This window comes from Perognathus longimembris, chromosome 23 (assembly GCF_023159225.1).
Source record: "Perognathus longimembris pacificus isolate PPM17 chromosome 23, ASM2315922v1, whole genome shotgun sequence".
Classification (NCBI taxonomy): Eukaryota; Metazoa; Chordata; class Mammalia; order Rodentia; family Heteromyidae; genus Perognathus; species Perognathus longimembris.
In genome coordinates this window covers 20,164,180-20,178,099 of record NC_063183.1, presented here as the reverse complement: position 1 = coordinate 20,178,099, position 13,920 = coordinate 20,164,180, and the positions used below count along the sequence as shown (strand labels likewise).

General features: G+C 45.1%; 1 protein-coding gene across 7 annotated transcripts in view; it reads left to right on the top strand.

The window, feature by feature from the left end:
• The window catches only part of Tpm1 (tropomyosin 1), a 29,760-nt gene extending 28,073 nt beyond the window's left edge, over positions 1 to 1,687 (top strand). For all 7 annotated transcript variants that reach the window (XM_048333212.1, XM_048333210.1, XM_048333201.1 and 4 more), the window contains one exon: positions 840 to 1,687. In XM_048333212.1, coding sequence (XP_048189169.1) covers positions 840 to 922 — 83 coding nt within the window. In that variant the 3' untranslated portion in view covers positions 923 to 1,687. The remainder of the gene's footprint in view (positions 1 to 839) is intronic.
• The last annotated feature ends 12,233 nt before the right edge of the window (positions 1,688 to 13,920 follow it).

The window sequence follows — 13,920 nt, the reverse complement described above, 5'->3', positions numbered from 1 at the left end:
GCCTGCTTTTGGGATAAAACACACCTGTACACAGAGAAATATTTATGACTTGGCATCCTTATCTATAACAGGTCCTCTTTGAACTGATACTTACTGAGGGCCCAAACACTTTTTCTATTTCTTCTAGACAAATATCCATATACCCACATATATATGTATATAATCCATATTTGTATTCCTCCTAACTTCATTCTGGCATAGTATTTGAAATACAATTAAATATACCTATGCTCAGGCAAAGTAGCTTTTGCAAACAGGAGTTCATGCTAGAAGTCCCCGGTTGTCTGAAAGGTATGCTTTGTCCAGTTTAATGGTGGTGTTGGCATTACTGAGAATGTCAAACTAATAATAAATAGAATACTACCAAAAAAAATCAAGAGAATGTCCTAATGAAGTGCATGAAACATGTTGATAACTGTTGCTGACCCACAGAAATAAATCATTTGAAAAGTTAATCCAAACCCTATTTCTGTCACCTCTGTTTTCTGTGAGGCTGTGTTACAACACGACTCCCAGACTTTAACTGCCTGTAAGTCATGTGTCTGCCAGTGTTCATTTGCCTCGGTGTGATCATCGTGCTGCCTCTGTATTTGGATTGTACCCCTCCCCTCCCTGTTCGCACATTCGCCCTGCTGTTGCAGGTGCTGTGGTTATTTTTCAGTCCCAGATCCCCTCCCCACCCCACCCCACCCCCTCTAGTCTTTGTTTGGAAATGAGTGATGTCTTAAAAGCATGTTCTAATCATTGCCTCCTGTGTTTGTGATTGATGTGTCTGCCTCATGTACAGACCGCCACTGTAGCGCAGCTATTCATGACTCCCTTTTCTAATCTCACCACAGAGAAAGTGGCTCATGCCAAAGAAGAGAACCTTAGTATGCATCAGATGCTGGATCAGACTTTACTGGAGTTAAACAACATGTGAGAACCTCCCTAGCTGCGGCCACATTGCTCTATTTTGTTGTTGTGTTGTGTTGGGTTTTTTGTTTTGTTTTGTTTTTAAACACCTGCTTATCGTGAAAGCCCCTGAACGCATCTTTACTTCATTTACCGCTGTCACACCCACATCCGTAAAGAGCCAGCTAGGGTGGGTGGGGAACGTAGGCGAGCCGTGGCAGGCGATGAGGGCTCCACGTGCCATTGCCCAGGTCCACATTGCCACACTTAGTAGACTTCAGACACGCAGGGTGCTTAAGTCAGTACCGGAGTCCTCGCTAAAGCACAAAGACTTTACTTGAAGTGCCAACCATCCGGTCAGCTGGAGGGTAGAGACAATCAGGTGTGGATTGGTGCTACTTTAAACAAAGGCCCCCTGTGGGCCTTCTGTTGAATATTGTACGATTTTGAGTTGTGTCCAACACTAATTTATTGTTAAGTTTTACTGCAAGATGAGACCACAGATCCCATAGGCCTGTGGCATTGAGGCTGAGGGTTTGAAAGCACGCTCGCTCGCCGCTCTTCTGTGTTGAAGGACTCCGTTCCTTTCTGACTGGCCCACACTCAGCCCTGTACCACTCTAGGATAGCACTGAGGTGGACTTCCACGCTTCCAGTTTTCCCTGCTAAAGTGAAAAGTCGTAGGCACTACACGCAATGGATCAAGCAAAACCATGCTTTCAGAGAGTTGTAACTGTATGTAAACATTGTATAATGGAATGAAATAAAATGCACATTGTAGGACATTTTCTAAATCTGTTTTGTCCTGTCGTCTGTTTTTTACTTAGTGAGCTATAGGCTCAAAACAAAAACAACTGATCTCTCTGCCTTTACACAATCTTTCCCTTCCTTCTTTCCTTCCTTCCTTCCTTCCCTTCTCCCTCCCTCCCTTCCTTCCTTCCTTCCTCCCTCCCTTCCTTCCTACCTTCTTTTCTTCTTTCTTTCTGTGTTGGTCCTGGGGCTTGAATTCAGAGCCTGGGGGCTGTCTCTTAGGTTTGGAGGGGATTGGGGGTGGGTGAGGTTGCTCAGGGATAGTGCTCTACTACTTGAACCACAACTCCTATTCCAGTTTTTAGCAATTAATTGGAGATAAGAGTTTCATGGACTTAACCTGCCCCAGCTGGCTTTGAACCTTGATCCTCAGATCTCAGCTTCCTGAGTAGCTAGGATTGTAAGTGTGAGCCACTGGCAGTGCCTGACCACACAAGATTTTTTAAAGTGGGCCGGGAATATGGCCTAGCGGTAGAGTGCTTGCCTTGCATGCATGAAGCCCTGGGTTTGATTCCTCAGCACCACATACACAGAAAAGGCCAGAAGTGGCACTGTGGCTCAAGTGGTAGAGTGCTAGCTTTGAGCAAAAAGAAGCCAGGGACAGTGCTCAGGTCCTGAGTTCAAACCCCAGGACTGGCAAAAAAAAAAAAAAAGATTTCTTAAAGTGATATTCTCAGGCAGCCAGTGCCGCATGTTCCCTCCCAGTGGCACTGAAGGCAGCATGGTTTGGGTCTGTTTAAGTTACAGCCAACAGGAAAGGCCCATAGTACTGCTCCCATGAGTCTTTGTGATTTTTCTGCTCTAAATTATGTGAGTTCCAAATTCCAAAATAACATCTTCATTTTCTCAGAGTTGGGAACTAAAAATATCATTGTTTGTTTCCATAGTTCTTGAAGACACTAAGCAGGCAGAAATAGACTGTGAGTAGTAACAGCTGGCTTCTTTTGAGAGGGAGAAATGAACGTTCTCACCAGAAGGAGAATAAATGAAAGCGCCCTGAAGTCAGGTATTGCCATCTGTGTGCAGGTGGCTCACGCCTATAATCCTACCTACTCAGGAAGCTGAGATCTGAGGATCATGGTTTGAAGCCAACCCAAACAGGAATGTTTGTGAGACTCTTATCTCTAATCACCAGAAAGCTGTAAGTGGAGCTCTGGCTCAAAGTGATAAAGAGTACTAGCTTTGAGGAAAAAAAGCTCAGGGACAATGCCCAGGCAGAGTTCAAGCCCCACAACTGACCAAAAAATAAATAAAACCAGGTACTGCCACTCTGGGCTGGGAGCTGTGGCTCATCCCTTCAATCCTAGCCACTCAAGAGGCTCAGATGTGAGGATTGCAGTTCACAGACAGCCTAGGCAGGAAAGTGTGAGATTCTATTCTCCAATTAACTAGCAAAAAGTTGCAAGTGGAAATATGGCTCACGTGGTAGAACAGCAGTCTTAAGTCAAAAAGCTAAGGACAGCTCGGAGTTCAAGCCCTAGTAATAGCACCAAAATGAAAAAAGAAATGCCTTTCTGCAAAAAGATGTTGTCTGTGAGGCAACAGGTCACATAGCTTTCAGTTATCACCCGAAAAGTAGCCCTTACATCCAAGGCAAATGAGTCTCAACTTTCCCTCACTCATCCTGCTGCCACTAAAAAGAAAAATGGCCCTGCTTCACTGCAATCATGGAAGTCCCTCCTAAACTCAGTATCTCCACTCTCCCCTCAGGAGCCAGCTCTGTCTCCAAATCAAGGCCCTCGTATGCTTACCTAACAGATGTGTGGACCCACCAACCAATGGGTGAAACTGGCAAGTGCATGGCACAGTAAATAAACGGTGCTGTCAACTTTAACTTGCCATATGGCCTCTAAAGACTGACATTATCTTTGTGAATTGAGAACATCTAACTGCTCTGGATGAAGCTGACAGCTAATATTATCAGATAGCACCTATACACATGAGAGCCTGTGTTCCCAAGTCTTCATTGAGATTCCTTGGTTTACCAACAGGCCTGGGAAGGTCAAGTCATCCTACTTAATGTATAGCTCATAAGTTGTGTGGTTACACAGTGTGGCTTTAGAGCCCTGTTGGACCTTCTCCACTTGTCATAGTTTTTGTTTTGTTTTGCTGGTCCTGAGGGCTATCCCTGAGCTCCTTTTTGCTCAAAGCTAGCACTTCCCCACTTGAGCCACAGTACCACTTAGCTTTTTCTGTGACTAATTAAGAGATTTTCTGTGATTAGAGATGAGTCATGGGCTTTATGCTTGAGCTATCTTCAAACCACAATCCTCAGATCTCAGCCTCCTGAGTAGCTAGGATTATAGGCATAAGCCACCAGCACCCAACTGTCACAGGTGTTTTACAGCAAGAGGAAAAATGCCAGAGACAAGGGAAAGCATTGGAGCAGCATGTTCAGGTAGGAGAAGAGGCTAGGAAGTTCCAGTGAAAGTAAAGAGCACAAGGGGATAGTTTAATGTCATACTTCCTCTCTGGGCTCCAGGGAGCATGTGAATCAGTTCTGAAGCACCATATCAGTCTGAAGGATATTACCTCATGTTTCAGATTAACATACGGAAAGCACTTCCTTGGATCTGGCCCTGTGTGATAACCCCTGAACAGGCCAACCCACAAGGTCAGAGTACAGAGATTAGGACTAGGGGATGAGAAGGGATGAGGCTGGAAGCCAACAGAGTTGCCATTTAGAGACCCAGGAGTGTAGAGAGTTCAAGGTTCAAACTGATTTCAGGATGGGTCACAGGCATGGTTGCCTAGTTCAGAGAAAAACATGGTGAGACTCCATCAAGAAAGGGTATAAGAGAGAATATAGGTATCTTCCAAAAAATCAATGAGAGTTCTACCATCTTCCCCCCGCCCCCCTCCAACTCCTGGGGCTTGAACTCTGGGCCCTGGGCTTTGTCCCTGAGCTTTTTTTTTTTCCTTGAGCTAGTGCTCTGCCACTTGAGCCACAGCTCCACTTCTGACTTTTTGCTCATGAATTGGAGATAGGAATCTCATGGACTTTCCTTCCCCTGGTGGGTTTCAAAGTATAACCCTCAGGTCTCAGCCTCCTGAGTTGGTTACTAAGATTATCAGCACCCATCTTTTTAGGAGCAAAAAGTTACCTTGTACACACCTGCAGAACTCTGAAACTAACAGTGACACCCAGTTCCCCCACTTGGCTGCTCCCAGAGATGACATTAACAGAAACAAACCATCTTTGTGCTTGCTGGCTTGAGTCCTATTTTCCATTTGAGTGTGTGTTCACTTTTTTTTTTAACTTTGGCAACACTACTTACAGATGAATTTTTAAAAAATCTACAATCATATGTACATACAGGGAAAACAAATCTGAGTTCTCCAAAACAAAAGGCACTGGTATGTTTGAGAGAGTTATCATTTCCTGAATTGAGACAGAGCTTTGGCAAAAAATTAGAAATGCTATCCATGTGCCAGTGGCTCAAGCCTGTGATCTGAGGATGACAGTTCAAAGCCAGCCTGGACAGGAAAGTCTGTGAACTCTTTATCTCCAATCAATCAAACAAAGTTGGAAGTGGAGCTGTGGCCCAAGCCGTAGAGCACTAGCCTTGAGCACAAAAAGCTTAGGGACAGCACCCAGCACCTAAGTTCAACCCCAGCATACATACACACATACACAAAATCAAGGGATACAAGACAGCTTTTTCTTGCTGCCTGTGAGTGTTTTATTCCCATTTATTACCAAGGCTGAGAGGAATGAAGTGGCAATTCAAAGCCTTATCAGAAAGAGCCTGCCAGAAGGGATGCCCTGAACTTTAATGCTAAATCAGCAAACTGCTGCCTCTCCTCAAGCTAAGCAAGGCCAAAGGAAAAGGAATCCCGGGAGAGATTATCTGTTCAAGGCCACTGGGCCTTGAGCTGAGATGAGTTCAGGCAGATCAGCACAAAAGCTGGCTTTGTACCCTGTTCCCTGGCTTACAGTGAGACCCAGGTTACTGAAACCACTTAGGCAATACCTTTTGTGTGTATGCTGGTATTCCAGATTGAATTCAGGGCCTGGGAGCTGTCCCTGAACATTTTTTGCTGAAGGTTAGCACTCTATCACTTGAGTCACAGCTCTATTTCCAGGGTGTTGGTGGTTGTTTCTTTAATGGTTAAGTGGTGGTAAGAGTCTCACAGATGTTCCTACCCAGGCTGTCTTCAGATTAGGCTATAATTTTCAAATCAGCCTCTTGAGTAGGTAGGATTGCAAGCATAAACCATGTGCCTGCCTACTTTTTTTTCCCCCACCAGTCCTGGGGCTTGGGACTCAGGGCCTGAGTACTATCCCTGGCTTCTTTTTTCTCAAGGCTAGCACTCTACCACTTAAGCCACAGCGCCACTTCTGGCCTTTTCTGTTTATGTGGTGCTGAGGAATTGAACCCAGGGCTTTATGCATGCCCAGCAAGCACTCTACCACCAAGCCACATTCCCAGCCCTACTTTTTTCTTTTGAAAGGAAAATCCCAAGTCCATTGTTCTGGAATCCACAGGTTGCATAGCCATAATGGCCCACACATAAAGACAAAATATAAGCCCAGTGATCATGGGTCATGCCTATAAACCTAGCTAATCGGGAGGCTGAGATCTGAAGATCATGGTTCAAAGCCAACCCAGGCAGTAACATTCATGAACTTCTTATTTCCAATAAACTACAAAAAAAAAAAAAAAAAAAAAAAAGTGGAGCTCTGGCTCAAGTGGTGGTGGTTTTTGTTTTTGTTTTCTTTTTTTTTTGTTTGTTTGTTTTTTTTTTTTGCCAGTCCTGGGGCTTGAACTCAGGGCCTTAAGCACTGTCCCTGGCTTCTCTTTGCTCAAGGCTAGCACTCTGCTGCTTGAGCCACAGCACCACTTCTCACTGTTTTCTGTATATGTGGTGCTGGGGACTTGAACCCAGGGTTTCATGTATACGAAGCAAGCACTCTTGCCACTAGGCCATATCCCCAACCCCTCAAGTGGTGGGGTTAACCTTGAACAAAAGCAGCTCAGGGACAGCACCCAAGCCCTGAGTTCATAACCCCAGAACCAGCACAAAACAACAACAACAACAACAAAAATACAGTCTGGAGGACCTGCCTAGCAAATGCAGGCCCTGAGTTCAAGGTCTTAGTCCTGAGGGAAAGAAAAAGAAGAGAAACGAAGGGAAAGAGAAAGAAAATACATTTGTTGTTTGGCCAGACTATCCAGAAAGAAACTCTAGCAATTGTTCCAAGTCCATCTGTGCATAGGAAGTGAAGAAACATTTCAAAGTTACTCAGATTTTACTTTTAAGCAAAGCACTTGGATGTACTGCTGAATGCAAGTGGACAGAGCACAGAATTCTGCCCCTTGGCCTGGCAGTAGGCATACATCTGGGTACCTCAGCCCTCAGCCCTTCCACAGAAGCCTTTAGACAGCAGCGCAGTGCTCCTTACCAAGTCCAGAAGAAATATGGTGGTGATGGGAGGTAAGCCGTGTGTGTGTGTGTGTGTGTGTGTGTGTGTGTGTGTGTGTGTGTGTGTGTGTGTGTAGTGTGTAGGGGCCGCCCTCTCATCTCCAGGGCCTCTCTGGGCATGAGTAGGCCAGAGGAATGAAGAGATCATGGCTTTAGTGGAGAGGAGGGTAGAGGAAATAGGGCCTTCCCAGTGAACTCTCAGACTCAGATTAAACATTAACCTCCCAGGTGCCTGTCCTGGAATTACAGAGCCCTTACAACTTTCTGTGAGTTGGGCTTTCAGGGGCAGAATTTATCCTACTTCAGTACCCACATCTCACACATCTTACCTCTACTGGCTTGTAAATGCTTTGCTTTTTCTATTTATCCACCAAAGTTTTTTATTGTAACTTCTTTTCTTTTTTTGTTGGTTGTTGGGCTTGAACTCAGGGCCTGGGTGCTGTCCCTGAGCTCTTTCACTCAAGGCTAGTGCTCTACCACTTTGACCTACAGCCCCAATTCCAGTTTTCTGGTGGTTAAGTGGAGACAAGTCTCATGGACTTTCCTGCCTGGGCTGGCTTTGAACCGTGATCTTCAGATCTCAGCTCCCTGAGTAGCTAGGACTACAGGCATGAGTCGCAAGTGTGTGGCTTGTAACTTTCTTATGTCAGACCTTTTCCTATTTTCCACTCCTTGCTTTATGACATTAAGAACATCTTTTTTAAACTTGTGAGCTTACCATACCTTGTATTAGGAGATCTCTTTATCTTTAAAGAGTAGCAGGCCACCAGAGGTTCACACTGATTTGAAGATTTGAAGACCTCCACAGGCAGACAGATCCAAAAATTCTTATTTTCAGTTAACCAGCAAAAAAGCTAGAAGTGGAGTTGTGTCTCCAATGGTAGAGCACCAGCCATGAGTGAAAAAAAAAAAAACAAAAACCACTGGGCAAGAGCTAGAGGACCTGAATTTAAGCCCACTACAAGCACCAAAAAAAGGGGGGGGAGGGGGTCAAGCACTAGTGGTTCACAACAGTAATCCTACCTACTCAGGAGGCCAAGATCTGAGGATCGTGGTTCCAAAGCCAGCCTAGGAAGTAAAGTCTGTGAGACTCCAATTAACTCCCATTAACCACCAAAAAGCAGAAGTGGAGCACTACCCTTGAGCAAGAAAAAAACCTCAAAGACAGCACTCAGGCCCTGAGTTCAAACTCCAGGGAGAGGGGGGAGAGAGTATAAATAATAAAGACATAAATGGTCAGAGACTATACAGTCAACTTTCTACTCCACTAGGAAGATCTGAAAGGAGCTTTGGCTTTCTGGAAAGGCAAATAGATTGTCCTCAGATGGATAATAATAGCCCCTAACATTTGCTATTCTCATCATTAAAGAAATTTCTGACATGGAAGTGGACTATGGGCTCAAGTGGTTGAGTATCAGACTTGAACAAAAAAGCCAAGTAAGAACACAAGGCCCTGGTTTCAAGCCCCGGTACCTGTGTGTGTATGTGTGTGTGTGCACGCACACGCAAACACACACTACTGACAAGACCCAATTGGGTTACCTGGTTTTAGATCCTCCCCTAACAGCCTCTCTGGGCCTTGGGTGGTTCTAGCTAATCCATTCAACTGCCTTCCAAGAGAAATGAGAATAGAGTCATGTGCAAAGGGAACAGAGTTTCCTCAGTTCATGTGAACAGTCGGGGTGGAGTGAGAACTCTCCCTTTGCTAGTTTTAACCCCTATCTAGGAAAGATATAGCACCACTGACCAACAATAGATTATTCATTTCAGATAGAGAAGACCCAACCTTAAGAATTAATTCCAGGGGCTGGGGATATGGCCTAGTGGAAAGAGTGCTTGCCTTGCATACATGAAACCTTGGGTTCGATTCCCCAGCACCACATATATAGAAAACGGCCAGAAGTGGCGCTGTGGCTCAAGTGGCAGAGTGCTAGCCTTGAGCAAAAAGAAGCCAGGGACAGTGCTCAGGCCCTGAGTCCAAGGCCCAGGACTGGCAAAAAAAAAATTCATTCCAGCGTACATAACAGCAATAGATGTGTGTTGTACATTTAAAGAACTATGTAAATTTGTGCAGCTGATTTACAAATTTAAACAAAAAGCTGTGTGCCACATTTGGATATAAAATTACCAGGTAAATAGGCCACATTGGCACTATAAGGCTAGGAATGCATACACGTAGGCTTTGCGTTGGGCTTTGTTGCTGTTAGAAGGCATTATACAAGCAATAGAGGGAGGGGCGAGGACAGTGGAAGGGGTAACATTGGTCAAGTTTTAAAGTACTCAAACTGTCATGTTGAAACCCCTTTGTACAACTACTTTAAGATAGTATAAACAAACCAATAATTTAAAAAAAATAGAGAAAGCTGGGCACAGGTGGTTCATACCTGTAATCCTAGCTGCTTAGGGACTGAGACTTGAGGACTGTGCTTCAAAGCCAGCCTGGGCAGGAAAGTCCATAGACTCTTCAACGAAGTATCAAAAAAAGCCGGACGTGGGGAGGTGTCTTCACTTCTGTGTTTTTGGAATATACTACATCTTGGTACATACTAGTACCCTTCAGCACAGGTCCTGAGTTCAATCCTCAGTTCCAGAATAGAAAATAAAAATCTATAAAGGAAGAAAATATCCATAACTTCAATACAGGTTGAAAAAAAGAAGAAACCAAACTTGTTTTCATGAATTTTGCCTGAATCTATATGTAAGTTTTTTTTTTTATTTAAGACTTTGGGATTTTTTTATTCAAAAGCTATTGCATATACACTTTTTTTTTTTTTTTGGCCAATCTTGGGGCTTGAACTCAAGGCCTGGCCACTGTCCTTGAGGTTCTTTTGCTCAAAGCTAGTGCTCTACCACTTGAGCCACAGCACCACTTCTGGCTTTTTCTGTTTATGTGGTGCTGAGGAATCAAACCCAGGGCTTCATGCATGCTAGGCAAGCACTCTGCCACTAAGCCACATTCCTAGCCATACACTTTTCTCTGTATTATGGCTAACATAGTCTCCATAATTATCATTATGAAATAACATTCCTCCCAGTAAATGTACCATAAAATGGCCTATTTTTTTAATCATTTAGGCTATTTCTAATTTTTGCTCATGATTAGGACTTGTTTGAGTTCTTTGCAATGTAGATATTTTAGATATAGCTTTAGAAAAAGCTATTCTAAATGTAGGCATAATCTAAATATAGTGTGAAGCTGTTTCCTAAGTAGTGATTCCCACTCTAGCCGAGACTAGACAACCCCATTTTTACTTCCAGACTTTGGGTTCAAAGACAGAAATAAGGAAGGAAGGAAGGAAGGAAGGAAGGAAGGAAGGAAGGAAGGAAGAAAGGAAGGAAGGAAGGAAGGAACAAAGAAAGAAAGAAAGGGAAAGGAAAGGAAAGGAAAAACACTTTTCTCAAACTAATTAGGGTAGATCTAAGCCAGGCTCTGGTGGCTCACTCCTATAATCTTAGCTTCTCAGGAGGCTGAGTTCTGAGAATCACAATTCCAAGCCAGTTTAATCAGGAAAGTCTGTAAGACTCTTTTCTTCAATTAACCACCAGAAAACCCGAACTGGAGCTGTGGCTCAAAGTGGTAGAATGATAGCCTTGAGCAGAACTGCTCAGAGCCAGTGCCCAGGCCCTGAGTTCAAGCCCTGTGACCAAAAACAACAACAAAAAAAGAGATCTGGGAGTGTAGTTGAGTGTAAAGCACTTACCTAGCAGGCATGAGCCCTGTATCCCCAGCACTAGGCCTTGAACTCAGGGTCGCACTCTCTTCCTCGTTTATTTATCCAAGGCCAGCAAAGTCCACGATGTGCCCTACCACTTGAGCCACAGCTCCACCTCTGGCATTTTGCTGGTTAACTCGAGATAAGAGTCTCACAGAATTTTCTGCCTGGGTTAGCTTTGAGCTACAGTACTCAGATCTCAGACTCAGGAGTAGCTAGCATTACAGGCATGAGCTACCAGCACCCGGCTAGATACAAATGTTTTGAAAAGAAATTATTTCCATATATGCCTTCTGCTTTGCTCCCTCTTCCTTGTCCCTACCCCCAACAAAAAACATGACAACTGGATTTTAAGCAGTACATTCACTGAAGCCAGTCTTTCCTGTAAACCCTTGTCCAGAGACCCAGGGTTGATAAAAGTGAATGCTGGGTGAGTGGGCTATGACAAGGGCCTCGGATGTGGGCAGATTCTTGGTTACATGGAAGAGGGAAGCAGGCATAAAGAAAATCTAACTCGTGCTGTCAAGAAATCAGCTTAGATCATGAGTAAAATTCAAGCTTTGAAGTAAGAACAGAACTTAAAAGCCACCCTCTTCCACTTACTGGTTCTATGACTTCAAGCTACTTGTCTCTAATGGTTTCTCATCTGCCAAATGAAGAGGATAAGAACTGCCTCATAAAACTCAGTATTCCCAATGCAGCCAACTCCCCATGGAAAACATCCCTTGTGCTGTTACTGGAACATAGCACCTCTTGGATCACTGCCTGTAGCCCTCAGTGTCCCAAGGCCTCCCTTGCCTCTTCCCTTCTCACCCATAAGGCTGTCACCTTGTGCCATCTTCTTTGAGGCTGCCACCCCTGAGATGACAAAGTGACACTCCCTTTGTCCTGCAAGACTAAACTCCAGTGTTGGTAAAGAGTAAAACATCCAGTAGTGCTGTGGCTCACATATAGGAGAGAGAGGAGAGGCCAAAGCAGACCCCGAGAGCCCAACCAGACAAACCACCACCAACTCTCCAAGGAGCCACCCTACCTCTACAGGGGATTATGGGAGATTGCTTCCAGGGTCAGGTTTCCTTGGTTAGATTTCTCTATGACACTGTGGAAACCCAGCTCACCTGCTTGCTGATCTTACTCGCAGATTCTGCTAGCTTACTTAAGGCATTTGAATGATGTTGGGCACCAGTGGCTCACGCCTGTCATCCTAGGTACTCAGGAGGCCGAGATCTGAGGATCGCAGTTTGAAGCCAGCCTGGGAAGAAAAGTCATGAGACTCTCATCTCCAATTAACCAGCAAAAAGCAGGAAGTGGAGTTAAGGCTCAAGTGGCAGAGCACCAGCCTTGAGTGAATAAGAATAGGAAGAGGGCAAGGCGCTGAGTTCAAGCCTCAGTATTCGCACAAATATATTAATACTGTTTCAATGGATGCCTGTGGGGCTTTGTGGTTCCTGCCTCTGACTAAACTGTAGCCTTAAAGCCAGGGGTGAGCAGGAGGAAGTAAACTGTTCTCAGTCAAAGCAGGCTGTGGCTATGTCAGAGGAGGTAGGGGCTTGCAGATCTTAGCTGTGGCTTTTGCCTAGACAGCATGTGTGAGATGGGACAGGATGCGGGGCTCCCGCCAGCACCAGGAATTAAGCCAAGAGTCTGCTCTGTGCTTTTCGGTCTGGCTGGCTGAGGTATCTGACACCAACACCAGGGGACATCTCTCGTTTCACACACTATTTTCCTGGCACTCCCATTACATGTTTGACTGATTGCCCCAGAGTGGGGAACAGTGGGGCACAGTGGACAGTTGGGAAGGCCTTAGGACTGTGGCTTCCATATGCTTGAGGCTTATCCTTCCTCCCCAGGTGGAGGGGGTCACAGCGACCATCCTCAGTTTCTTGGTTTTTGGTTTTGGTTTTCTTAGGGGGGGTTGTTTGTTTGTTTGTTTGTTTCCAATCCTGAGGCTTGAACTCTGGGCCTGGACGCTGCCCCTGAGCTCCTTTTACTCAAGGCTAGTGCTCTACCACTTGAGCCACAGCGCCACTTCCAGCTTTTGCTGTGATTAATTGGAAGTAAGAGTCTCACAGACTTTCCTATCCAGGCTGGCTTGGAACATTGACCCTCAGATCTCCACTTCCTGAGTAGCTGGGATTACAGGTGTGATCTACCAGCACCTGGCAACCATCCTCAGTTTTAAGTGCCTTTGTTGCAAAGGGGATTTTTTTATATATGCCAGTTCTGGGGTCTGAACTCAAGGACAATGCTCTCCCTGAACTGTTTTGCTCAAGTCTGGTGCTCTACCACTTGAGCAATAGCTTCACTTCTGACTTTTTAGTGGCCAATTCAAGAGAAGAATCTCCCCAGTTTGTCTTTCTGGGCTGGCTTCAAACTGGGATGCTCAGGCCTCAGCCTCCTAAGTAGCTAGGGTTACAAACATAAGCCGTTAGTGCCCAGCTGCAGGGAGACTCTTAAGCTTGACCACCATGGCTCACTTCTGTGAACTGCAAGGCCCCTCCACAAGCTTCTCTTCTGCGCCTTTGACTCTACCAAGGTCCCACGTCATCTTCTTCCGACATCTATCCACCATTCATGTGGGGGAGGGAGAAATACCAGCTGCATTTACCATACCTGTTCTATTTTCTGCACTTTGTGAATCTCACATTGGCCAAACCTAGGTTTGATACCTAGTTCTTACCATTGAGGAATTTGAGGTAAGTTAGTTGGCCTCTCTGATTTTCAGTTTCCTTCTCTGTAAATGTTTGCTCTGTAGGGATGTGCTAAAGAATTAAAGAGAAACCATGTCCAAGGCCTGGCACATGCTGGGCTGTCATCAAATACTATTGTGTTTTTTTTTGTTTTGTTTTGTTTTGTTGCCACTCCTGGGCCTTGGACTCAGGGCCTGAGCACCTTCCCTGGCTTCTTCCCGCTCAAGGCTAGCACTCTGCCACCTGAGCCACAGCGCCCCTTCTGGCCGTTTTCCATATATGTGGTGCTGGGGAATTGAACTGAGAGCTTCATGTGTAGGAGGCAAGCACTCTTGCCACTAGGCCATATTCCCAGCCCCAAATACTATTGTTAATGACTTCTCCCTT